The following is a 27,570-nucleotide window of genomic DNA, read 5'->3' as shown; positions in this document are numbered from 1 at the left end:
GCCACCATTACAAAAGCTTTAGCAGAAATGGAGTGATCTTGTGTGTGTGCCCTGTGGCTTTTCCACATGCTCGGGAGTTTTAGTCTCACTGTGGTGTGTCAGGATAGCCTCCCTCAGTTAAACTTGTGTCATGGACTCCGTACCCCAGAGAGTCAGCTTCGTCCTGGCCCAGGGTCACCCCAGCACAACCACCACCACCTCCTCCCCCAGAGCCACGGAGAAGAAACTCCCTGGCCAGTAGTGCATGTACCTGTGTCTTCCTACCCCAGCCTCACTCCAGGAGTAAGGGAGCAATGAGTAACAAAAACTACATCCAATCTGTACTCCTAGCTCCCTTGGTAAATAAGAAACATCAGGCCAGTGGGCCCAGTCGCCTCTTCTGGGGCTGCCCCAGGCTGCACGGTGCTCACACTGGATGTCTGGCCCCGGGGGAGACACCTGGCACTTGAGAAACAATCTTCAGTCAGTTTATTATGTCCAGATCTAGTTGTCTCGTATCCTGGCTCAGTCCCTGGGTCCCTCTGCAGCCATCAAGATTTGCATAACTGTCTCCATCGGTTTTCTCACTGCTGCACATTGGGATCATCTGCTCCCACAGATTTTCACCTGGGCTCCTGTCTGATCCTCAGAACAAACCTGGGAGTGAATCGGGGCAGGGATTTGATCTTTGTTTGGCTCGGAGGTGACCGGGGCCAAGGAAGTACACGTGACTGCCTATTTCCCACGGTCCTGGAGGGTGACCAGCCTTCCCAGTTCCCCCAGTGCCTTCCCAGTTCCTGATGAATTGCCCAGGATATAGGGCTCTCAGTGCTAAAGTAAGGATAGTCCAGGAAATTAGGAGAGTTGGTCCAACTAGTCAGGGACGAGGCAGGGCCTGGACTGCCCTTTAATTTTCACAGTGAACACACCTGTGTAACCTGTACCCAGATGAAGAACCCCCACACTAGTCCGGCCCCTGCAGCCCTCCCCGTGCCCCTCCCAGTCACTATCCCTCAGAGGTAACCATCATCATGTCTAACGTCACGTGCTAGTTTTGCCTGTTCTTGAACTTTACGTAAACAAAATCATACAGTGAGCCATATCTGGCTTCCTTTGCTCAACATTGTTTGTGAGACCCATTCATTTTATTGTATGTAGCTGTAGATTGTTCATTCTCGGTGCTATGTAGTGTTCCACGGTAGGAACATCGTCCAGTTTATTTATCCATTTCACATTGATGGGTTTTTAATAGATGCCAGTTTGGGATATTTCAGGTATTCTGTTACATGTGTCTTAGTGAATGCATTTATGCATTTCTGTTGGATGTATAATCTAGAATTACTGAGTCATAAGAGTACTTTATTTTAAAATGCAGGGGCACCTGGGTGGCTCAGTTGGTTAAGCGTCTGACTGCGGGTCAGGTCATGATCTCACGGTTTGTGAGTTCAAGTCCCACGTTGGGTTCTGTGCTGACAGCTCAGAGTCTGGAGCCTGCTTCTGATTCTGTGTCTCCCTCTCTCTCTGCCCCTCCCCCACTCATGCTCTGTCTCTGTCTCAGAAATAAACATTAAAAAAAAAAAGTTAAAAAAAATAAATAAAATAAAATGCAAATTATTTTAGGTGGAGAAACATAACAATTTGGATAATATGTTCTATTGCTTTACTAGATTACTTTTAAAGCTAAAACCAAGAAATAAGGGAGAGCTTTTTGAAATGGGGAGAACATAATTTTGCTGACTGGGGCACCATCCTAAGGGTGTTTGGGCAGCAGAGTGCAAGAAGAGGGGAGAGATGTGTGTGACAGGGAGGCAGGTGAGGGCCAGACCTGATGGACACAGGCCGGCCCTGCGAGGCCTCCTGCAGCATCCTGGCTCCTGCGTACCCCACTGTGGGCTGCCCTGCCCTCTGGGACTTTTCCTGTTGGCTCTCACAGTGGGGATTGAGGACTGGGAGCTCCTCTCCTGAGTGAGGGCTCTCAGCAGAGCACATGGCACCCAAAACAAAATGTGGAGCCAGCCAAATGGCTTTTTTCAGACCCCGCTTTGCAAAATTCTGGAGCCGTTGCTGGAAGTCCCCAGAAGAGGTTCTGTCCTCTGTCCCTCTCTTTGGAGCTTGGTTGTCTGTCTGACAGCCCTTGTCAGGGCCACCTTCCACATTTGTACCAGAGGAACCCCTCCATCTCATTTCTGGGGCCAGTGAAAATAAGTGATAACTCATTTACTATTCAATGTATATTTGGTGAGCGCTCCCTGAGCCACGAGCTCTGTCCCTGTAGGTTTTTCTGACTTTGTTGGAGGAGCTCCTGAAACCCCTCAGGGATATCAAGGCAGATCCTGTTCTGGCCTCGTGGCCCGCCCCAGGTTTTCCAGGCGGAGTATAAATGCGGTGGCTGGGGTTATGGGCCCCCCTACCCTCGCATCCCTGATTCTGGAGGGAGATCGTAGATTCTCTGAATTTCCTGGAGATTCTTCTGGTGTTAGTAATGTCCATTTGGTTTCTGGCAGGAGGAGACAGGACAGGAGTGCTCTAGGCCACACTTCAACATGGAAGATATTCTAAGCCTTGCCTCCTTTTCTAAGACCTCCTTTCCTTTCTTGCTTTTCTCTCCCCTATTTTCTGAGCATTTAGCATTCCCTTACTGCCTGTGGGGACACCAGAAACCTTCTGTGTGCCCTTCTCTCACCCCTACTCCAGAATTCCTTCTCTCCCTCTCCTGCTTCAAGCCAAGGTAGAGGGCAGTTACTCCTCTGCTTTCTTCCTACCGTCTTCTTATTGGGCTCAGCGACAGATTTCCTATTTCAGCTCATTTGTTGAGCACCTACTGTGGTCCAGAGAGCTGGGGCCATCCCCAACCAAAATCTAACTTCTGGGGACATGAGCCCAGTGAGCGAGGGAGAAGACCCAGTGCCCAAGCATCAGGTACATACTCAGACTTGGGGTTTGGTGCAGGGTTCTTCAGAGGGAACAGACAGCCCCACTAAAAGCTGTCCCTGCCCTCGCAGACATGCTCTCTGATTCCAGCTTCTGCATCCTCCAGGTGCCCTGAGCCCACGCCAGTGCCAGCCACCACTGCAGGTTTTTCTCTCCAGAGACATGGGCTGTGATTAGCGTGACTAACCCAGGGTGTCTACTTTCTAGGCCACTGCACAAAAGGATACCCAGTTCTTCCTCTGGGACCTGCCCAGCCCTCTCGAATCTTCCCACCGCACCAGGGAATGAGTATCTGAAGGCTAAAATGGGACAAAAGACTAACACCTTCCTAAGCACTCAGTAGTTCTGCTGGCAGATGTGTGGTCTGTTTCAGTGGGCCATTCGTGCAGTGGGGTCACCTGCTGCTTGAAAAACACCATGAAGAAAGTATAGTGCAAGAGGCATTTCTGCACCTTTCTCCGTTCTGATGTTCTGCCCTGCAAGCAGAACAGCCGTGGGCATCAGATTCCATGGGTGAAGTTTTGCTTCAGTGAGAGAGTAAGAATTAAATGAGAACACCCTGCAGTCATGACCTTTGTGACCTCTCAGCGACCATTAAAAATGAATGTGAAGACTGTGCACACACTTGTGAACAGCAATGTCAAGTGACAAAAAAAGGGGAGCATCTAAAAACTTGCCCACTCTGACTATAGTTTTGTAAAAACTAGATAAATCCATTGGTTATGTTGGGGAGGAAGAAAAAACTTCCCTCCACCTTTTTAGGTTCTTTTCTTGGAGGCCTGCAAATCAAACTGACAAGAGACAGATTAACAAGAGGGGGGAAAAAAGATGCATAGGAGTTCACAAAGAAATGTGATTCAAGAGGTGTTTAGATTTGGGGGCTTACATACTATTTTAACAAAGAGCAAGGGATTATTGTTGTTATTAGACAAAGGAAAGGGGTTTGGGGCTTCTGGAGGGGTAAGTTGTGAGAAGGTGACTAGGAAACGTGTAGTAAATAAAGGTTGTTTTGCAAGGTCTGTTAAGACCAGTCTGTTTCTGGTAAAGGAGAGAACATATTTACAAATGGAAATTTATGTCACTTTTTTTTTAATGTTTATTTATGTTGAGAGAGAGAGAGAGAGAGAATGAGTGAAGGAGGGGCAGAGAGAGAGGGGACACAGAATCTGAAACAGGCTTGACCTGGGGCTCTAACTCACAGACTGCAAGATCATGACCTGAGCTGAAATCAGACATTTAACTGACTAAGCCACTCAGGTGCCCCGGAAATTCTGTCACCTTAATAAAAAAGAAATCATTGTCCTGCTTATAGACAGAAAGGGAAGGCAAAGAGCTAATGCCTTCAGCTCAAAACAATCTTTATGCCAAAGTGGCATATTTTGGAGTGGCATACTCTGATCCATTTTCAGTTAACAAATGAGATAAAACTAGGAAGAGAGGTGGATAGTTGTATTTTGAATGCTAATGTTATTATGTTTCTTGATTGGGTTGATCAACCCAACCATACATGATCCTTATGCAAATTCTAGTACTAAATAAAAAGTCCAAAAAAATTTTTTTAAGATCCTGCCAAATTCCACCACCAAGAAACATGACTGAAATTCCAACACTCTCTTTGTCATCATGCTCTGCGTATATTGCAAGTTTTATTTTAGAGACATACTCTTTAACAGGAGGAATTCTGTGGGAGCTCTGCCGGCAAGGAGCCAGCCAGGGCTGGGGGTATTTCAGACGGATGGGCTGCCAGGAAGGAGGAGCAAGGAGGCTCTCCCCAGCTGTGAACTTTACAGAGATTAAGCCCTATCTTTGCAGGATTGCAGTCCCTAATTAGGAAAGGAAGTTTACAGAAGGGGACATTTCAGCATTCCACAGCAGGATTGTCTGCCCTTCTTGTAGTGGTTGGAATGCTGCAGGACTTTACCCCTCTTCATTTCAAACGGAAAATGGAAAGAGCGGAGGAGGCAGATGCTGACAAGCAAGGGTCAGGCTGCTTCTCCATGGGACTAGCTGAAGTCACACAGGATCAGGATCACAGAGATGGGGACCGCTGGGAGCTCCTAGGAATTCTAGCCCAGTACCCTTGGTGTAAAAAGGGGAAACTGAGGCCCAGAGATGGGGGAGGGAGTAGCATATAACCCCGCAGACTCGGGAGTGGTACACTCCCACCCTTTCTTCATTGTCATGCAATTGAGAATAATTAGCCCCGTGCCTTCTTCAAGCAGAACAGAAAGAAGACATTTTAATGCCATCCTTAAAACTGTTATTCTAAAACACCAATATATTGACCAGGGCAAGATCACTCACATTGCAAAAGTTTTCTTTTTTTTTTTTTTTTACAAAAGGTCTCACCAGAAGGTTCCCCCCATGGCAAGCTTGCCTCACAATATTTCAGTGGGTTTTGTTTTACAAAACTTGGTTTTCAGGTGCTATTACATTTCATCAGCTGAGGCCTTATGAATGTAGAGACAGTTCCAGAAGGGTTTGTGTTATTGTTTATGACGATGGATTCATATGGATTTGGGAGGCAGGGACATTAGTGAAGCCTTAGTTTGGAACACTGATGGCATGAGGGCCCTGGATCTATCTCATGGGACTCAGGTGGGATCAGGGCAGGACCAGCTACATAATTTGTGGGGCTCAGTGCAAAATAAAAAGATGAAATGACTTGCTCAAATATTACTACAAGTTTCCGTTTGACAGCAGAGTATTAAACCAACAGTGGGGCCTTCTAAGGGTGGGGCTCTGTGCATCCGCATAGGCCTGACTCCCATGCTGCCAGCCCCAGGTCAGGGCGAATGGCAGGGGGATGGCTGGAATGAAGAGGAGGTACACAGGAGTAAGAGGTGAGGCCAGTAAGCTGTAAATCTGTTCTCCTTGGCTTTGAGGTACTTTGTCTTACACATTTTATTTGGCTTACACTATTGGTAAATGTGTCACTCCCAAGGTCACAGATTAGTGAGCCCATGCGGGTGAACTGTACACAGAAGAAGCATGTAATATCCACAGTCACAGACAGAGCCCCTTCCTATGGACCAGGCCTTGTGCCAGAGCTGTAAACTATGGTTTACTTCACTGTCACAGGGGTCTTTATATAAAGGAGCAGTGAAGATTTAGGCTCTAGATGCCTGGGTTCAGAGCTCACTGACTGAATCCTTGGGCAAGTTACCTAACCCCAATCAATGCCCATTTCCTCATCTGTTAAAGTAAGGAGTTACCTGTGTTATAGAGTGGTGTTAAGATTGAATGAGTTCAGGGCGCCTGGGTGGCTCAGTTGGTTGAGTGTCCAGCTCTTGATTTTAGCTCAGATCATGATCTCACAGTCATGGGATCAAGCCCCATGTCATGCTCTGTGCTGAGGGTGAATCCTGCTTGGGATTGTCTCTCTCTCTCTCCCTCTGCCCCTCCCCTCCACTCATGCTTGCTCACTTTCTCTCTCTCTCTCAAATGAAAAAAAAAAAAAGATAAAAAAATGGAATGAGTTCATCTATTTTAAGTTGTTTTCCTAGTGCCTGGCACATAGTAAATGTTTGGTTAATGTTTGCTGCCATGATGATGTTGATGGAGGAGGAGACAGAGGAAGACGAGAAGGAGAATTGGTACAAGTGGTGACTGCTGTATAGTTAAGTAGTAGGTTCTCCATCATACAGAGGAGGAAAATGTCCAAGGTCACCCACAAATGAAAACACTGTGCTCTTTCCTCAGCTTTGGTATCTCTTAATGCAAGCTTTCTGGTTTGGCCTAAGTGCCTCAGGCTTACTGGTGTAGACAGATCACCAAACCCATGTGGCTGATTCAAAGTCTACTGTTTGTCTGAGCTTGCCAAGTGTCCTGAGTGTGCTGGGCCCTCTCATTGGTGCTGACGGGTATGAAGATGAGAGGTAGAAGGGGGCAGGGACATCGGGTGCAGTGGTGAGTGCTGTACCATGTGACCAGTCCCTGACGAGGGTGGCCACAGCATGGAGATAAAGGGAGCCGTGGAGAAGGTTCTGGGCCTTGGGGGAAAACAGAGGACAGGGGGAGGAGCCCTGCTCTGTACTGTGGAAGCTGTAAACTGAAGTAAATTCATTCCCCTCAGCCTCACAGGCAGGTGGTGACAAGAGGCAGGTGACACCCCAGAAGTACAGTGAGCACTGAGAGGAGGCTGGGCCACAGAAGCCTGTGAGCTACACCCTCTCTCCTTTCCTCAGGTGGGAGGAGAGGCAGGCACGGGAATATTAGGGGTACAGGGCTTTGAGGGCCCTCACCTTTGACCTCAATACTCACTTGGGGGGATCGTCCCACCCTGCCTTTCCTGCCATCAGCCACTCCCCATTCACCTGTTGTCCTGCTCTTATCTTCCAGGGTTAGTGGACTTTCCCCCTTCATGGGTGACAACGATAATGAAACCCTAGCCAACGTGACCTCAGCCACCTGGGATTTCGACGATGAAGCGTTCGATGAGATCTCTGATGATGCCAAAGATTTTATCAGCAATTTACTGAAGAAAGATATGAAGTAATGAGTTGAGATTTCCATCTTTACAGCTTCCCCACTCCCTGGACTGGTGTCCAGAAGCAGGGACCTCCTTTGCCTGTCGTGGGCCCCTTCCCACTGAGGAGTGGAGGGCGGGCACTGCAAGAACGGGGGAAGTGAAGGGGGTCTTCCTAGGTCCCCCAGCTCCCTGGTTCCAGACACTCCACTGGTCTTTAGAAGCACAGAAACCCCACTTGAAAAGCAACACTTCATGGATGCTGCAGGGAGAGGGGCAGCTTGTGTGTGTGAATATTGACAACCTCTATTTTCTTGTGTGCTGTGGCCGGGGATGCCATGCTGAAACCTCAGCCCCTCTTCAGGGGTGACTCTGCAAGTACCCTATTGTGGACCTAATCATGCCCCCAGGCTATTCTGGCTTGATGTCTTTTCCATATCTAAATTACTTAACAACTGACGGCCTGAACGTGGTACCTTCTCCCGCTGGCCAGAGTGAGGCCATGATTTCAGACCTCTGGCTCAGCTCTGTCCCAGCCTGCGCCCTTTCCCCCATTCACCACGCAGACTGTGCAGTTCCCCACCTCCACCTTGGGGGCTGCCGGGAGCTGCCGTTGTGGTTGTTGGAGGAACACATAAAACAGTTGCATAAGGTGCTCGGTAAGTGTCCCCGTGAGAGAAGAGTGCAGCTGGGAGGCTAGAGCGGAATCCATAGGTGAGCACTCTCCCCTCGAGGGAACCTGCGGGATTACAGCAGGTAGGCTGGAGGCTGTGCCAGTGTGGGGAAAGCTGGCCTGCCTGGGGGAAGGGAGCCGCAGGCTGTCAGGTGGGAGTAACTGGCCTGTTGGGTGCCTGGCCCATTGTAAACTGGTGACCAGATGAGGCAGGGTGTGGCTCCAGCCCCCGCCCCCCCCCCCCAACCCAAGTGGCATTTGGCACCAGGGAGCAGTTCTACACTTTGCCCTAGAAGAAGGGTGGTGTTGAGATAGGTCAGACACCAGAGGGGGAGGGCTGCCCAACTCCACAGGTAGGTGACTGCATTCGCCAGGTAACTTTATGGTGCAGGCTCTGCCCTGTCTGCCTGGCCCACAGACCCCTGGAGGCTACCAGTTATCTTGTTCCCCTCTGGGAGAAACCCTGTTTGGGACCAAGAGCACAGTTGCTAAAAAAAGAGTGTCAGAAGGTCTCTCAGATGGCTCTGATTTTCTCAATATGTGTCCAACTCTCAGTCCTTTGTAACCACCTCAGGCCAAACTCCTCCAGAGGCTACATCCACACTCCTTCAGTGAGGCTGTCTTAGTGTTTTGCTCTCACAGCCTTTGTTAGAAATAGACATTACTCAGGTAGAATCTGGATGTTGTGGGGACCTAGGTTCCCTTCCAGTGTGAGCAATCCTTGCTCCCAAGATGCTTTGCAGAGATGCAGACCTCCTTCCTAATAACTCTGGTCCAGGATGGTTTTTGTCCGCCAAGCTTCATTCACTGAAGATTTGGTAAATGGGGCAATATGGATATATCTGTTTTCTCATCTGACGTTGAATTAATTCAGTAATGAGCTGTACTAGACCCTCTGTGCTCATAAAATGGATTCACCAAAGAACTGATTTCAAATGTCAAGATACTCGATTCTTATAAACTCTTGAACTTAGCATCTCTTTAACCAGAAATCTCCACCTTTCAGCACTTTGAAAAATATTCATCTAGTATAAAATTAATGATGTAAGTTGTAGAAAATTTGAATATAGGAAAATTAAAATAATCCATGATCCTTTTATCTAAAGATCACTACATTTTTTTATACTTAGCAAATTTACTCATACTCGTTTTTCTTTTTAAAAAAATTTTTTTAACATTTATTTATTTTTGAGACAGAGAGAGACAGAGCATGAATGGGGGAGAGTCAGAGAGAGGGAGACACAGAATCTGAAACAGGCTCCAGGCTCTGAGCTGTCAGCACAGAGCCTGACGCGGGGCTCGAACTCACGGACCGCGAGATCATGACCTGAGCCGAAGTCGGCTGCTTAACTGACTGAGCCACCCAGGTGCCCCTCATACTCGTTTTTCTATGTGTGTTAGCATCTGGTTCTTTGGGCTTTATTAGTCCTATTATAACTAAGGTGATGACCCTGAATTATTTCTAGATTCCCAGAGCTTTCAGAGAGATTAAATGAGTTTGAGTACAGTTTGTAAGGTTGTCATAATGCATAGATTGTATGCAGGACATACTTCTGAGTTTTAACAAGAAAAATCTGATACTCAACCACATCACAAGACATGAAAACTCAGTGATTCTCAGAGATTTAGGCTTCATGTTTTACCTTCCTTTCCACCAGATAGGGAGGCTAAAGGATTAGGCCTCCACAGCCCCTTCCCCACGTGACCAGTAGAATGACCCCATCCTAGAATATCTGCCCTCCAGCACTTAGACGACTTCTTTTTTTTTTTTTAATTTTTTAACGTTTATTTATTATTGAGAAACAAAGCATGAGCAGGGGAGGGGCAGAGAGAGGAGGAGACACAGAATGGGAAGCAGGCTCCAGGCTCTGAGCTGTCAGCACAGACCCCGATGCAGGGCTCTAACTCCCAAACTGTGAGATCATGACCTGAACCCAAGTCAGGCGCTTAACTGACTGAGCCACCCAGGTGCCCCGAGCACTTACACTTCTTAGACCCAAGGGCAGGTCATGAGACTCCACCTGCTTACTTGGTGGTTAGGCCTTAACACTAACCTATTCTGATCTAGTCAGTGTAACCCAGACCAAGAGAGGAAAAATGCCAGGAGCACAGTAACCCTGATCATGGTGGATGAACCGAGGACAGGTGACCTCCCATTTCTGATCTAACCAGCAGTCTCTGAGGTCCCCTCCTGTTCAGAAATCCTCTGATCTCTGCCTCCATCAGAAACCGCCTGAACTGCACCGAGTGCCTTCAGCATCCGTGGCTAATGAAAGACACCAAGAACATGGAGGCCAAGAAACTCTCAAAGGACCGGATGAAGAAGTACATGGCAAGGAGGAAATGGCAGGTAATGAGGGAGTCACTTTGGACTTGGATGTTGCCCTTTACATTTGCTTTATTCAAGCTACCCTCAATCCAACAGTGTTTACGTCTAAAAATAGTCTGGGACCAAGAGTGACATTTCATGTCTTCGTGGCTAGGGATGAGCAATGTCATCTTTAAGACTTTTTGGCAACCCTGGAGAATGTGATCTCCTTAAAGGTAGTGGGCTAGGCTTATATTTCTTTATAGTGAAGGAGGAAGGCACATGATCTACAAAGAGAGATACGGTCCCCACCCTTCTCCATAGGGAGATTGTATGTTACTATGTGTCCTTGGGCGAGTGACAACCTTACTGTGCCTTCATTTTCTCACCTATAAAGTGGGGAATAATAGTGGCACCAACGTCACACAGCATTATTTTGGGAAATATGGGAGATAATCTTGATCTGGCTTTGAGCACTTTGCATGGCACATAGTAAGTGTTCAAAAATAACACCAGTAGCTAATATTATGGCTGGCTGGCCATATGTCAGGGAACATTCAAAGCACTTTCTATGCAGTGAGTCTTTTAATCCTAGGAGGCAGGTACTATTATTATCCCCACTTTTCAGACAAACTGAGGCAGAGAACAGTTGGGAATGTTACTGAAGATCATGTAGCTAGTAAATGGAAAAGGATTCAAACCCAGAGCCTGGTTCCAAAGTACAGTCTTAACAATGATGTAAAATTGCCTCTGATTTTTAACAGATGCATGAAATTGTCATCCAAAACCTTAGAGAATTTGTCATCAGCTGTTTTATTTTTATTATCACTATTAGTATTACAAAATTCCTGGGCTACTGGAGGGTACATGGTTTCAGTACTCAAGGAATGTATAGTGTAGTAGGGTACTGAAGCAAATGGACATAAAAGGACACCATGCACACCAAGAATCGTAAACGATCAGTATAGCCTACCATACCCATATATGTGAGTGTAGATGGGAGAATGGAGCCAGTCACACCAGAGGCTGGATGTGGTTGTGAGGAGATGCTGCCAGGGGCAGAACTTTGAAAGTGGTCATGGAAAATGGGCTGGAAGAAGAGAAGAGGGCATAACTGCACAGAGGAGAAAGCACAGAGGAACTCACCCTGACAGGAGCAGAGTCCTTTAGCTGGGCAGTCGGGGGAACTAGGGCATGTAAAACTTGTCTGTGTGGCAGAGAAAAAGGAGATCTCTGTTTTAGGGGCAACTGGGACGCTGGTCATTTACCATACGCGGTGACTAAATCCTCAAAAAGTACAACTTCACATGGAGGGTGAGAGGAGCAGAGGCAAAGGGGCAGCTTTTGGGCATGTGTGTTTAAGGGACCACTTCCCCTGAGTGGCTCGGCCAGGACTCCCCCAAGATGGGAGTCCGTTGTTGGTTAGTCCCCAGTGAAGGTTTAGGTGGACCTCCTGGCTCCCTCAAGTGCCAGGCGAGTTGGAACACCTGTGCCGCTTACCTTACCCTCTAGTGTCATTTGAATCCAGTGAAATCAGAGTAACTGAGTTTCTTAAAAACAAAAAGGGGTCCACAAAACCTAAGTTGGCTTTATTAATGATCCAATGGCTAACAGATCTCAAAGAAATAGTGGCACTTCTGGCATGGATAGGGTGGCTGCTGTGGGGGTGGGGCTGTCCTCAGTGCAGTGAGTCTCTTTGGGGTTTGCTTGAATGATGAACCAAAGCCAGAGGGGGGCTAAACGCAGGGGATAGGAGCAGAGAAAAGGAAATGGGAGAGGAAATAAATGAAATTTTTTAATCTAATGGGTCAGGGAACAATAAATTGTGCTGATATTTTAAATTGCTTAAATTTTTTTCTTGTTAACAATGCTGTTGGCCATAAGGTTTTCTGGAAGTGAGAAGGGAAAGAAAAGGATAGAATTCAGAGGAGAAACCTTAATTTCCTATCTTTTTGTTTTTAATGTTTATTCTTTTTTGGGAGAGACAGCACGAGTAGGGGAGGGGCAGAGAGAGAGGGGGACAGAGGATCTGAAGCAGGCTCTGCACTGACTGCAGACAGTCTTATGCAGGGCTCAAACTCACTGTGAGATCATGACCTGAGCCAAAGTCGGATGCTCAACTGACTGAGCCACCCAGGCACCCCTGATTTCATATCTTAACATAGGTAGCAGCATTTGGAAATGGTTTTTCCACAAAAATAGTGGTTAGGTTTCACAAAATTACACACAAAAGTAGTCTATAAAATCCCACGTGGTACATGATGTCCCTGAAGTGTAATTTCACTGATAATGGTTCAGCAGCATCTGACCATCCACATTTTTTACCCCAGATATCAGGACCTTAGCACACCTGGACCGGGAGGTTCCCTCTCAGAGCAGCTGAGGTTCTGTGTGGTCGGGAGCAGAGTGCCATGGAATAAAATGGGGTAGACTGTGGTGGAGGGAGAGGGCCAGGCGAGATATGGGTGGCCCAGAGATCTCTACAGTTGCACAAGAGAAGGTTCCTTGCTATCATCCTGATGTGGTTTCCATAAAAGGCCCAGGAGGAAGGAACTAACATGAGAGCAAATCCCTACAAGTGGGGCAACATCTAGATGACTAATCATATTATTGATCTTAGAATGAAGTTATTCTGAAAGAGGGTATGTTTTTTATTTGTATGAAAAGAATTTTCAAAAGATGTGATGAGCAGTAGCACCGAGGGTGAGTTGAGCAGGATAACAGGGCTTCTGCTTGTAAAACTGGAAGCTGGGGGGGGGGATGGGCTAAAAGGGTAAGGGGCATTAAGGAATCTACTCTTGAAATCATTGTTGCACTGTATGCTAACTAACTTGGATGTAAATTTAAAAATAATTAAAAAAAAAAAAAAAAAAAACAACCTGGAAGCTAAGGACTAGGAAGTAGAGGCCTGTGGGCAGCCATCTTTATTTTCTGAGAACCACAAAGACTTCTGCAGTATGGACCACAGGGCCATAGAGAAGAAAGCTTTTGACTCAGGATAGCAGAGAGTACTCTTGGCCATCACATTTGGATATTATGCACTTCTCAGAGAAAGCTGGAGTCTTGGAGCTGGTGGCATATATGTACGGTCTAGGATGGTTGGCTGGCTCCAGGGTGACCAACTTGCTCCAGTGTGCCAAGGTCTGTCTTGGCTTTAACCTTGAAAGACTCTCATTCTGGGAAACCCCTCAGTCCTGGGCAAACCAGGCCAGTTAGTCACCCTGGCTGGCTTTTCCAGGGGAGGGAGTCTGAGTGGCATTAGGGAGGCCAGTACAGACACCGCCCGCCTGGAGCACAGGAACCCAGCCTTGGCAATGGCCTTCAGACAAGAAAAAGACTTCCTCCAAACAAGGATGGAACTTGGAGAACTGAAACTTTCTTTCTTGGTATTCTAAAAATTTCCAGAAGTCTTAATAAAGCAGCAACCAATTTTCAGCTCAGAGTCATGAAACTTAAAGACTAGAACATATAGGTATATATTTCTTTTCTAGCTCTGACAAGTTCCCTACTGATTTTTTTCATAAATTAGTTCCCAAAGATTGAATTCTGATGGAGATTATTTTTAAGATTTTCGTTACTAAGCACTTCTTACTTTTGTCCTTGTCTTAGAAATTATATGCTATATCACTCCATCTGATGGAAAATTTCCTCCTATGTATAGCCTATTTGTTAATGTGTACATGATCCCTTCTCTGAAATATTCTCTTTTATCTGCCTTGTTCTGGTAACGTCATATTAGTCATTTTTTTAGTGGAAGAGGAAAGACTTCCTTATTCCACACCTAAAGACAGTCCTGATCAGTCACAATCTGGGCATTTGGAATTAGGGAGCCCGTGGGCTACACAGTCACATGTATGAATCCTAGTCTTTCTGCAAAAGACTAGAGCTATAGGGAGATTTGAATCTTCTGGTCCAAGAACATGAGATGCACAGAGGGGAACTGATTTGCCCAGAGTCACACAGTAACATACCTTTGTTGAGAATGAACCCTCTCATTTGACAGACTCCTGGCCCAGGCAAACCAATCTGTGTTGGATAAAGGGAATCAAGAGCCAGAAGGGCTGGGTCTGAGAGTTTGGCTGACCAGGAAATAGTCTGGTCTGACGTCAGCTCCATAGGGAGGGCTGCCGTGGCTGGCACCTCCTCTTACCCATTCCTGAGGTCAGGATAAGCTCCCAGGGGAAGAGCTGGGTCTCTCCAGCTAGCACAACAAACAGGTCAGTGATGTCACCAGTGACCTCCTCTCCCAGAAGAGCAGAAAAGACTGCCAAGTGGGCTCAGTCTGCAGGTATTTTGCCTGCAAGGCCACAGTGCCTGTGCACACAGTTAAGTTGGTCATTTGTCATCTCTCACCTTCTTCCCCCACCCACTGTATCACCTCCACTTGGGGCTTTCTGTGCTCTGTTCAGAGTGACCCAGCTTCACCATGGTGACAGAGGGCCATAAACATTACCACACTGCAGTGATGTATGTGTGCAAGAGGGTGGATGGCCAGAGGGCAGAGCAGGATTGAATGTCCAAAGTGCATGAAAATAGTCTGCAGTAAGGATGGCATGTGACAAACAGAAAAGTGGCTGTGGTCATAGCAGATCTCCATTTAAATCACACACACACACACACACACACACACACACACACACACCCCATTACGAGTCCCTAGTGCCCTGTAATCCTTTACTTTCAAAATAATCTTTTTTTCTGGAGATATACTGGCTTTCCTGATAGTCGAAAATTGTGAGGCTTTACTGAAATACTTGAGCGCATGAGGTTAGTTCAGGAGGAGATGGCTTTGCAGGGACAGTTTACAGTCCAGTAGATGAGTGCTAGCCACTGGCCTATGTACAGGCTGTTTCTTTTCTCTCTGAGCAGCCAGCCTGTGGTAACGTCTGCACTCTGGACATACAGTATCTGGGTGCCTAAAAAGATGTTTTGGGTGTAGGGGTGGAAAGAGTTGCTTATGCCTTAGTTTCTCACCTCGTCTTTCCACTGACCTTAGAAAAGGGGCAAGACACTTCACTTGAAGGTGAGAAACATAGACACGATTGTGTATTATTGGGGATTTCCTGATCTAAATCCTGTGCTTGGTAGAATTTTCATAATACAAAGAAAATTTTCATCTCAAGTTCTGGCATCCTTTTCAGCAGAAATTCTCTCTTCTTCCAAGGTTCCTCATCTGAGAAAAGCAAAGCGCCGCTGCTTTTCATTTCTTCGGGCGCTTCTTTTTGATGGCTGGGTGTACATCAGGGAAGAGCACCCCTCCAGAACTTCACTGTGCATTCACAGACTTGTGCTGGGGCCAGCCAGAGTGTTTCTGGAAATCTCTTAAGTATCTGAATCATAAACAGAACTAATGAGACCTTGGAGATCATCTTGTCCAACCCCCTTCTTATACAGAGAAGGAAACTGGAGCCCAGAGAGGTTAAGCGACTTGCCCAAGGTCAATGGAATGCTTTTTTTTTCCCTTTGCATCAGGACCTGTGGGATCCGTAGTAACTTTCTCTGGACCAATTAAAATCCTATTGCTAGTATTGTTTTACGAGAAACAGCCCCACTGGGCCTCGTCAGCAATAAGTCTTTGGAGCTGTCTCAGCCTGCAGTTGCTTTATATAAACTATCCCTTTTATGGGAGTTGAAGCACAGTATGAAAAGGGTTTTTGTCTCATGTTGACCTTGTTTAGTCACATTAACGCACACATTGGTTCCAGGCCCCATTCCATTCTCCGAACATCTTCTGACACGCTGATAGTGCTGAGCAGAGCAAGGTTGGGCTCACTCCTCTGGCAGAACTTCGGCACTGGGGAGGTCCTCATTTCAAGGACAGCTGCACCTCTGGGGCTAGGCTCTTTTCCCCGAGCCCCACTGCCCAACGGGAACCAGGGACACCGCCTGAGTCCAACGCCAGTGTCTATTTTCCAGAAAACGGGCAATGCTGTGAGAGCCATTGGAAGACTGTCCTCTATGGCAATGATCTCAGGGCTCAGTGGCAGGAAATCCTCAACAGGATCACCAACCAGCCCGCTCAATGCAGAAAAATTAGAATCTGAAGGTAAGGAGCTCCAGGAAGATTTGCTCTAGTTGGCAAGAAAGGAAGGGTTGAGGGATGGAGGGACATTTTGAGGTTTTAAGGGGGGGTTGGGTTTTTTTGATAATATAAACTATAAGGATAAAATTCAGAACTACTTTTAGGTTGCCCTAAAATTACTAAGTCTGCTAGTTATTCTTTAATTGTTCAACGTTAAGTTTAGCTACTTTCAGAGGGAAAGTTATTGTCTCATAGGACCAGGTGACCTCCGCTGTTCTTTTCCCTATATTTTACATAAGAACTAGTGAAGACTTCATTAAAAGCTTCCTTTTCTCATTAGAAAAGTGAGATTTGTATACTGATAGGTAAACATAAAAATCACATATAGTAGTATCTTTTCAAAAAATATCCTTCCATATTCTTACTGCCTTTGTGTTTTTCTTTTTTTTTTAAAATGACCTTTAGTCCATATTCCTTTGGCACTTGCCATGATGCTGAAACATGCCATTTGAATGGGGTAGACTGCGCGTGACGGGGCTCCTCCTGGAGACCAGTAGGGCTAGTTAGCTGTTTGCACACCGCCTTTGAGATGCTGCCGTCCGACCATCTCCTCAGTGAAGGCTCTGGCCTCTTCCATGCTCCAGGTGCATGCAGGGTCTGGCCTTTACCTTCTTGAGGTGCCTCATTTGGCCAAAGACACCCCCCTAACTCCCGCTGCCTGGTGTTTTTGGCATCCAAAGGTGAGAAGCTAGGTCTAGATCCCTCTTGTGCATAAAAGCCGGGTAACTGGCGAGGCTGCGTGCTGGGCTGCTCTGATGCAGCTGGGGGCAGAGTCTGCAACACGTGGGCCTGGTCCCTCCTGATCCGCACTCCCCAGATGACCCAGAAATAGCCTGAAGGGAAGGGAGAGTATATAGGAGCCCCTCCAAGTCACAGCTTTTCCCTGGACCAATCCCAGATCCTGGTCCGTAGTCATACATTGTGAAGGCAGGGTGAGTGTGGAGAACAGAACTACTGGTAAGTTGAAGGCATGTCTAGGACCCCCTTTCCAAGGAGCAGGTGAAGGGCCTGCTGCTATAGGAGGGAGGGCAAAGCAGGGACAGAGATCAGGACAGCTGGTGTGGTTTGTCCTTCTTCGATCCCTTCCACTGAATCCTGAGACAGCATGGAATGCAGCCAAAAATCCTTTTTAAAGATTATTTCCTTTTTCAGTGTGTCAGCATAAAGGAAGGAGGGAGTTCAAACATTTCCACGGTTTTGTCACAGTTCTCTCTTCTGCCAAAACCATGTGGCGGCAGGCCAACCTGTCCCCAGGAGAAAGGTGTACTTGACTCAGCCCCCTAAGCCACATTATTTGCTGAATTACAGCAACTTAAAAAAAAAAAAAAATCAACTTTTTTAAACCAGGGAAGAGAACAGGAAATGAAGAACTGACCGTGTTTCCTTCCCTGTCTCCTAGAAGATGTGTCCCAAGCTTTCCTTGAGGCTGTTGCTGAGGAAAAGCCCCATGTAAAACCCTATTTCTCTAAGACCATCCGTGATTTAGAAGTTGTGGAGGGAAGCGCTGCTAGGTTTGACTGCAAGATTGAAGGTAAGTTGTAGCGGTTCTTCCCTTGACTTTGACCACACAAAAGTGTGGCGTGGTGGGTGGGTGGGCCCTGCTGTGTGCCCCAGGCAGAATGTCAGTTCTGGGCAGCCAGGACGCAAGCGAAGATAACTGGGTCAGGAGGAGTTGGCCCACTGCCCCCACTCCGCCTCCTGAAGGTTGGTGCCGTTCAGTGACTCACCTAGGGCACCTCTGATATTCTCCGTATTCACATCAACCACTGATGTGAGTGGTTCATCACAGACCTATTTGGCTATGGAAGAGGCTTAATGAAATGAGCTTTGCAGGCTTCTGGGAAGCCTGTGAACTGCCCACAAGAAGCTTCAAAGGAAGGCTGGCATGAAGAGGATGTGGAGTCAGAGGCCCTTCTGCTCAGCTGTGGGCTGTGTGAACTTGGGTGGTGATTTAACTCTTCTGAGCCTCTGGCCCTTACCTGATGATGTCTAATGCCTGATCGTTCTGGGGATGCTGGGAGAGGACATAGGTGAAAGGGGGAAACCTTTTACGTCTGTTCAAGGTGTCATGGAGTCCAGGAAAAAGGTGTGGGATTGGCAAGTGCAGAGATTGAGCATGCAATGTGACTTCATTCACATTCAATGTGAGGGAAGCTGGGATCCAGACGCCTATGCCATCTTCCCCATGCTGCTCCGCCTGCCAAGAATAATGTGGCAGCAGAATTGAGTTGCCAGTGCTCAAGAGAACTTAAGGGATCTTAGCATAGCACCTGAGAAATTAGCAATGTTGGTGACACAAAGCATTTCAGTTTCCACAGACTGCAACATTCTAGAAAGATAAAGGCAAAAAAAGACAGGTTCTTTGCTTCCAGTTTGTGACTACTGCATGCCAACTCAAGTGAAGGGTTATCTCCCATTTCAGTCTGACCAAATAAAGCACAGAAGTTCATTAAGCAACTTTACTAAGGCTGCATAGCACAGGACAGCAGTCAGAACAAATCGTGCCTCCTACAGTTTAAAATTCTCCAGCAGTATGACTAGATAATGCCTTTTGGGTAAAGCAATCCAAAGTGAAGAATGAAAACAGTTTATTTCCTGCATCATTATATTCTCAAACTGCCTTATAAATGCAGTGCCTATCATAATCTTTCTCTGTTCTCATTCAATTAAAAAAAAAAAAAAGGTGGATGTGTTGCCTTTGCTAGTGTGGAAGTGTGCAGATTGGGGGGCACTGCGAGAAACTCCGAATTCTCTCCATCACCACACTGTTTTTGGTCTTCTGAAGTTCTTTTTCCTTTTTTTCCTTTTTAAACATTATTACAACATAATGATTATCATCTTTGTACTTTTCTGTCTGGGATTATTCCTTCATATTTGCATAACTTCCACTGAAACACTGAGAAGGAATTAAAGCATATGGAGGCAGTTTTGATAAAAACAAAATTCTACTTGAAAAGAATGTTATAATTCTTAAATTCTTTTTTTTTTTTTTAAGTTTACTTTGAGAGAGAGAGAGAGTGAGCAGGGGAGGGGCAGAGAGAGAGGGAGAGAGAAAATCCCAAGCAGGCTCCGTGCTTTCAGCTTGGAGCCCAATGCGGGGCTCGAAATTATGTACCACAAGATCATGACCTAAGTCTAAACCAAGAGTCAGACGCTTAACCGACTCAGCCACCCAAGCACCCCTAGAATTCTTAAGTTCTTATGTGTAATTTTTTTCCTATAAAAGTATTTCTCCCAAATTTAAGAACAACTCAGATTGTATAAATATATATATACATACATATATATATATGTGTGTATGTATATATATATATATTTTTAAAGTTTATTTATTTTGAGAGAGAGAGAGCACAGGGGAGGGGTAGAGAGAGAGAGAGAGAGAGAGGGAGAAAGAGAATATCAAGCAGGCTTCTCACTGTCAGCACAGAGCTGGACATGGGGCTCAGTCTCATGAACCATGAGATCATGACCTGAGCTGAAATCAAGAGTTGAATGCTTAACTGACTGAGCCATCCAGGCGCCCCTGTATATTTGTAAAGACCTATATGTGTGTGTGTATATATATCATATATAATACATAAATATGATGTGTGTGTGTATGTGTGTATATATGTATATATATATTTTTTTAATTTATTTTTTATTTTTTTTAACGTTTATTTATTTTTGAGACAGAGAGAGACAGAGCATGAACGGGGGAGGGGCAGAGAGAGAGGGAGACACAGAATCGGAAGCAGGCTCCAGGCTCCGAGCCATCAGCCCAGAGCCCGACGCGGGGCTCGAACTCACGGATCGCGAGATCGTGACCTGAGCTGAAGTCAGACGCCCAACCGACTGCGCCACCCAGGCGCCCCTATATAATATTTTTTAAATGCTGAACTTTGCATAAACATGACTAACATGTAAAATGAGGCTAACCCATGTGGCCAATTTCCAGTTATCCATAAGTAGTTTATCTGTCTTTGGATCAGACTAAAACAAATAATGGCTTTTCTTTTAAGCAATATTATCAGCTCCTCTAATTTATTATAGAGCTGTCATTAGCTTTGAGTTATAATTTACATACCATAAAGTTTACCTATTTTATGTGTACAGTTAAATTATCTTCTGTTAGATTTGCAGAATTATGCAATCTCACAACCAATTTTAGAATATTTCCATCATCTCCAAAGATCTCTCGTGCCTATTTGCTCTTTATTTTTTATTTAAAAAATGTTTTTTAATATTTATTTATTTTTTAGAGAGGGAGAGGGAGCACGCCCAAACTAGCAGGGGAGGGGCAGAGAAGGAGGGAGGCAGAGAATCCGAAGCAGGCTCTGCCCTATCAGCACAAAGCCCAAACTCATGAACCATGAGATCACGACCTAAGCCAAAGGTCGTGCTCAACCAACTGAGCCAGCCAGGCACCCCGAACTTAAACACATTTAAATAAAAAATAAGAGAACAGGGGCGCCTGGATGGCTCAGTCAGTTTAGTGTCTGACTTCGGCTCCAGTCATGATCTCATGGTTTGTGAGTTCGAGCCTCTCTGCTGTCAGCACAGAGCCTACTTCAGATCCTGTCTCCCTCTCTCTCTGCCCCTCCTCCACTCGTGCTTTCTCTCCTTCTTTCTCAAAACTAAGTAAACATTAAAAAAAATTATTTAACTATTATACAAGAAATTTTCTTTTCGTCCAAGGACCTATTTATTTAGCTCTAGGAGTGCAGTTGGAGTCAAGGCTGTGTTCCAGGTAGTACTCTAGATCTGTATAAAGGTGGGAGGCAGTACAAGCCCCACGTGGATGGTAAGTGACATGACTATATGACAACTTTTTTTGCGGGGTTTTGGATATCAGTATTTACAATATATGCCCATATCCAAATGTAAATCTCAAAACAGATGCTAAAAGCCAACATCATGATACTTTCCCTGTACCCCGTTAATCAATAGAGGTTGCTTACGAATTGCTTGCACGAATTGATAAGAAACTTGTGTTCCCTCCCTGTGCTGCAGGATACCCAGACCCTGAAGTTGTCTGGTTCAAAGATGACCAGTCAATCCGGGAGTCCCGCCACTTCCAGATAGACTACGACGAGGATGGGAACTGCTCTTTAATCATTAGTGATGTTTGCGGGGATGACGATGCCAAGTATACCTGCAAGGCTGTCAACAGTCTCGGAGAAGCCACCTGCACAGCAGAGCTCATTGTGGAAACCATGGAGGAAGGGGAAGGGGAAGGAGAAGAGGAAGAAGAGGAAGAGTGAAAGCCAGAGAGAAGCAGTTTCTAAGTCGTCTTACAAAGACTATTTCTCTAAAGCTCAAAAAATCCAAGATAGTAAAAGCACCTAGTGTGATAGATTATCTAGTTAGGTCTTTTGGGGGTTGATTGTTCTGCAACAGCAGTTGACACCTAGCAGCAGTTATTGATGGGCATTAATTTGAATTAGCTGGCACCTTAAGATACTACCAGTAACTTGCCTCATCAGTTGATTTTAAAGAGAAAGTAACCAAAAGAAATCTTTATCTGGGTAAGGTCATAAATTCCCTAACTGAAAGCACTCATGAAAAATAAGGCCCTGTGGTCACAGCCCGAAGGAGAAAGAGATCTCTCTCTCCCAGCTCCTAACTGCAGAGAACCGAGTCTCCTCCAGCCCTGCAGCACACCATTCTGAAAGCAGTTGAGCCATTTGAACGTATGAGGCACATTTTATTCCAAAGTATACTGTACACATTCAAACTTCATTTCTCTCCCCTGATGTATCTACCCGTTTTTCTGGATCTGAATTTGCCATGAGTTTAAGCACTAAGGACATTATGCTTCTTAGATTCTGAAGACAGGTCCCCTGCTCATGGGTGGCTGGCTTCTTTAGGAGAATAGAATCTCTTTTCTTCCAAAATCAGTAGGAAATCTAAACTTATCCCCTCTTTGCAGATGTCTAGCAGCTTCAGACATTTTTGTAAGAACCTGTGAAAAAAAAAATCCTTGCTAATGTGCTTTTCTTCTGAAACCAGGATTCGTATTTGTGCTGTTATAGAAGATCAGCTCTGCATGTGTGGTAAAGATTTCTGTGTTTGAATGTATGAAAAAGCAGTTTCCTAAAAAGTTAGTCTTAATTATTTATTGGCCGCTGTGAAACGGATTTCAACTGATGAAGGGCTGTAGAACTGCACATACTTTGGAATCTCCTTCAGGGTAGTCTGAGTTTAACACGCCTTCAATTCTAAACACTCTCCAGAGGACTCTACCTACCTTATGGGTTCCACGATGTTTTCTTCTTGAATGTGCATCAGTCATGCCTTGCCCCCCAGCCTTCAAATGTATTCTTAGACCTGATAAATGCACTCAGACTTGCATCTTTAGAAATTTTTCTTTCACTACATTGGCACTTAAATTTTTCTTTATAAACTTTTTGAAGGTCATAAACAAAGACTATAAACTAATATGCCTAATACATTTCCTCTGAGTGTGTGTGTGTAACATTCCAAATACTTTTTTCTTTTCCACTGTTTGTAAAGTGCAGCAATTTAATATTTGAAGGGACTTTTTAATAGTTCCTCAAGAACCAATTTGAAATGACTTCAGTGCAACCCTACACAGGATCAACTTCAGAACTTTGATAGTAGTCTTATGTTACCTTCCATTCTATTTTTATCTGCTTTTTGCTGCTAGTTTCAAATTTGCCAGTATTTTTTCTTTTTGCTTTTTTAGCAGTTACAATTTTTTCATAATAGCCACAGTATTGCCACGGTTTATAATAAAGGGTTTTAAAATTTGATTTAGAGCTTTTGAAGCTTTTCTTCACTTAACTGTGTTTAGAAGACTATAACCTTTGTGTGCATGTATGTTGTGTGTGTGTGTGCATGTGTGGTGTGTTTGTTACAGATTTTTAATGTCTTGAAATTGTGTTAATGTTCTCGCAGTTTATTATGCCATCAGAATGGTAAATGAGAACACTACAACTGTAGTTAGCTCACAATTTTTAAATAAAGGATACCACAGTGCATGCTGTTTGTTCAGTCTCTGCAGCCTCCTCTTTCTTGCCATGCCACCAGCTGTAGACTACCCTGATGGATCCTGGAAACAAACAAATGTTGTGCTGCATGAATGGCTTAGATGGTTGTGATTCACTAAGGAACAGGATGACTGACGTAGTTCTTGTTGCTAATAGGCAGCTTGATTTGCACATGTTCAAAATTTCTCTTGAGTGTCATTTGGTTCAATTACATTCTACAGATATTTAATATCTATAGGATCCTCATAATGCTAAAACCTATATGACATTTTTGGCGTGTGACAAAATCATCATCATTAATATTATTTACCAGGGCTTGGTTTGCATTTGTAACGTTGGTGCAGTTTCTTACTGGCAACCAAGTTCCATCTTTCCGTGTCTTGACATCGAAACATTTGTTAGGAGGAAATTCCTGATAATGCTCCTGCTTTATAGGAAATCTGTTATCAGATGGTGAGCCTCTTATGTCTTGAGTGTTCAAACAATATTATAGATATTCTAGAAACAATCAAGACATGCTAATAAATATTGGACTAGATGATTCTATGATTCTTTGGTGTAGTCTGGAAGGAAACAATCCATTGGTCAGTTAATATTTAATTTTTTTCATTTTTTTTTAATTTTTTTTTCAACATTTATTTATTTTTGGGAGAGAGAGAGACAGAGCATGAACGGGGGAGGGGCAGAGAGAGAGGGAGACACAGAATCGGAAACAGGCTCCAGGCTCTGAGCCATCAGCCCAGAGCCCGACGCGGGGCTCGAACTCCCGGACCGCGAGATGTGACCTGGCTGAAGTCGGACGCTTAACCGACTGCGCCACCCAGGCGCCCCATAATTTTTTTCATTTTTTAAAGGCAGTCACAATCCACAAATGTTCCTAGTGAGGAAATTACTAGTTTTAAAGACAAGGATTTTTTATTCCTCATTAGGGAAAAATGTACCATACATGTTCTGCACCAGGAAAAATAACATATACATTTTCTCCCATTCCATTTTCATCCCAAACATATAAAAATCCATTGGTTGCTGCTTACATTGCAGAACTTCATATTAAATGATATTTCTGTGTATAATTACAAAGACATGCTATTGTCAGCTCTAACTTTATATAGTCTTTTTTTTCTTTTTTAAAGCCATTTTCTTTTTTAAATTTTTTAAGTTATTTTTGAGAGAGAGAGAGAGAGAGAGAGAGAGAGACAGAGCATGAGCGAGGGAGGGGCACAGAGAGAGGGAGACACAATCCGAAGCAGGCTCCAGGCTCTGAGCTGTCAGCACAGAGCCCAATGGAGTGCTCGAACTCATGAACCTGAAGATCATGACCTGAGCCGAAGTCGGACGCTTAACCAACTGAGCCATCCAGGTGTCCTGAGTCTTTTTTTCTTTTTAATCAAAGTGTTTGAGTTTTTTACTTTTCACATTTTACCTGCTTTTAATAAATCTATGCTAATGAGTATCAAGGAGATAAAGGATAATTCTAAAGAAATTCAATTCTCCCACTTTTTAAGAAAACACAAGGTAATACTACTTTCTTTACCCCTTAGGAACTCCTCCGTATTTTGAAAGGGAGGCTAATATCTGTGCCAGTCATTACTGAGGCTCTTTGCCCCCTGGCACAGCTTTGCTGGCTCCCTGGCTAGATGGGGCTGTGACTAGTCCTGGTCAGTAAGCTGTGAGTAGAAAGTGATGTGCGTCCCTTCTGAGCCAGAGGATTTAAGTACTAGCGCAAGACTCTCCATGATGACCGGCAACATGTGAGATGGTGACTACTTTATCTGCCTGGGTCCCCAGCCAACCCCAAATGGGCAGATAACACAAGTAAGAAATAAATCTTTGTTCTTATAAATCAAGATTTTAGGGTTCTTTGTGGCTGCAACATAACAGACTATCCTGTTACAAGGTCATCACTGTATTCTAGATCTGTTCTAATAAGGTACCCATGAGTCACATGTGACTATTTAAACAATTTAAAACTCAATTCCTCTGTTGCACTAGCCACATTTAAAGTACTAAATAGTCAGTGCATCTGGGTGGCTCAGTCAGTTAAGCATCCGATATCAGCTCAGGTCATGATCTCATAGCTCGTGAGTTGGAGCCCCGCGTCAGGCTCTGTGCTGAGCCTGGAGCCTGCTTCAGATTCTGTGTCTCCCTCTCTCTCTGCCCCTCCCCTGCTTGCTCTCTCTCTCTCTCTCTCTCAAAAATAAATAAGCATTAAAAAAATTTAAAAAAATAAAGTACTCAATAATCATGTATGATTTAATTATGTATGATTTAATAAGTGGCTACCTTATTGGACAGCACAGATTAAAACTTTCTGTAAAGTTCCATCAGCACTGTTCTAGATGAATTAGGAATAAACAAGAACTCCAAATTTTACCCTAACTGTGCATATTACTTTTCAAATTACTGTGAAATGAAAACTTAAATGTTTGTATGAAATCAGTCTGGAGAGCATGGTTCATAGTTTCACCAATTATAGTGGATAATCGACTTTATACCTAGGTTATAGGTTTTGATTCATTGCTTATATTCATATATATTTTTTACTTTTTAAAACATTTTAAAAGTACCAATTCTGTGTTTCTCATCACAAAATCTAAATAGACCTGTAATTCACAAGCAATTACGAGACTACTTGGGATACCAAACAACCAGCTAGGACAAAAATCTCCAGTGTTTTTGGAACATGGATCTAGTTGAGATAGGGGAGCTTGCAATGGGGACATATGAGATAGATGTACAGGAGAGACAGGGTCACTAACACAGGATTTCCTTGACAGTGGACCAAAAGGAAGGTGGGAGGAGCCATTGCAACAGCTGCAATCATTTAACTTCAGTGGCTTCGTTCATTGATACTGGAAATATCCAGGAAATCTGCAGTGTTTGGAGACATTAAATTTCTAACTGCTGCTTCCTTGAAATTTCAGCCCACAGGCCCCACTGTGTTCCAAAGGCTAACATTCTGCAGCAAGGGCTCCACGTCAAGAGACCATAGCCCCAGTGGCGACCACATGGAAATGTATGATAAATCTTCACAAGACATTATTAGACTCTCTGAGACTAGATTTCTTCTAGATGGAGATAACTAAGGAGAAGGAAATTATAAAGTAACCTGTCAATTTGGTCATTCACACTTATTAGCTTCTTTTGGGCAGACAGAAGTAGCCTCCAATAGTTAAGAGATAAGTTGAGCTACAGGGCTCCTCCACCATCTTCTCTCAGATGGTGTGTTAAAGTGAAAGATGGCCTTGGGCCAAATTCATCAAACATTTATTAGCAAGTAGTCCTACAACCTATTCTGCAAGGTCTGTGAAGTCGCAGATCTCTCTCCAGAAAGTACCTGACCTGTTCACTGAAGACAGATGCTGCAGGATACTAGGGTAGGATTTACCTAACCTGGTTAATCAGCCAAGTGAAGTCAGTTCCAGCTGGACTTCTTACTGGAGCTGTATCTCGTGCCTCAGTGTCTTCATCTATAAAATGAGAGTAATAGCTCTTCTCTAGTAGTTGTTACAAAAATTAAATGAGGGGCGCCTAGGTGGCTCAGTCGGTTAAGCATCCAACTCCTGACTTTGGCTCAGGTCATGATCTCACAGTTCGTGAGTTCGAGCCCCACATTGGGCTCTGTGCTGACAGTGCAGAGCCTGCTTGGGATTCTCTCTCTCCCTGCCCCTATCCTGCTTGCTGTCACTCTCTCTCAAAATAAATGTTTTAAATTCTTTTTTTAAATTAAATGAACTTATGCACATTACCTGATCCTGATGGTAAGCACCTATTTTTTCTGGCACTCAGAGATGCTAAGATGTGTCAGAAACATGCTCTACCCTCAAGAAATTGATTGTACTCCTGCAGAAACAAAATACATATGTGAAAAAGTTATATACTAATGAAAGATGAAAAGAACTATTTAAATTCACCTACCTCCCACAAAAAGGACCTTTAATCCGAAAGTGCCCATGCAATTGTACAAAAAATAATTGCTGTGAGTTTAAGAAATGCTGCAACTGCCCTTTTGTTCTAAGGGGAAAGTTTTTTTTTTTTTTAATTTTTTTTTCAACGTTTATTTATTTTTGGGACAGAGAGAGACAGAGCATGAACGGGGGAGGGTCAGAGAGAGAGGGAGACACAGAATCGGAAACA

The 27,570-nt window shown here is 44.6% G+C and overlaps 1 protein-coding gene and 1 long non-coding RNA gene across 11 annotated transcripts in view; one reads left to right on the top strand and one right to left on the bottom strand.

Annotated features, from left to right (window-relative positions):
- Positions 1-23,440, top strand: part of MYLK (myosin light chain kinase) — a 279,895-nt gene extending 256,455 nt beyond the window's left edge. For 6 of the 10 annotated variants that reach the window (XM_040484717.1, XM_040484716.1, XM_040484718.1 and 3 more), the window contains 5 exons: positions 7,252-7,404; positions 10,278-10,401; positions 16,276-16,405; positions 17,841-17,972; positions 21,434-23,440. In XM_040484717.1, the coding sequence (XP_040340651.1) occupies positions 7,252-7,404; positions 10,278-10,401; positions 16,276-16,405; positions 17,841-17,972; positions 21,434-21,684 (790 nt within the window). In that variant the 3' untranslated portion in view covers positions 21,685-23,440. Of the gene's footprint in view, positions 1-7,251; positions 7,405-10,277; positions 10,402-11,579; positions 11,655-15,910; positions 16,406-17,840; positions 17,973-21,433 lie in introns of those variants that run through there. The other 4 variants (XM_040484715.1, XM_040484724.1, XM_040484720.1 and 1 more) reach the window with 4 other exon arrangements.
- On the bottom strand, positions 23,250-27,279 carry LOC121036346 (uncharacterized). The gene is made up of 2 exons (XR_005793319.1): positions 27,183-27,279; positions 23,250-23,495 (listed from the first exon to the last, which is right to left on the bottom strand). It is a non-coding gene; the product is annotated as an uncharacterized LOC121036346 (long non-coding RNA).
- Between the last annotated feature and the right edge of the window lie 291 nt (positions 27,280-27,570).

The sequence above is a fragment of the Herpailurus yagouaroundi genome, unplaced genomic scaffold, assembly GCF_014898765.1.
Source record: "Herpailurus yagouaroundi ecotype Mexico unplaced genomic scaffold, PumYag 162, whole genome shotgun sequence".
NCBI classification, from domain to species: Eukaryota; Metazoa; Chordata; class Mammalia; order Carnivora; family Felidae; genus Herpailurus; species Herpailurus yagouaroundi.
Note: the sequence above shows the minus strand (reverse complement) of the source record. Positions and strands in the feature narration are given on the sequence as shown.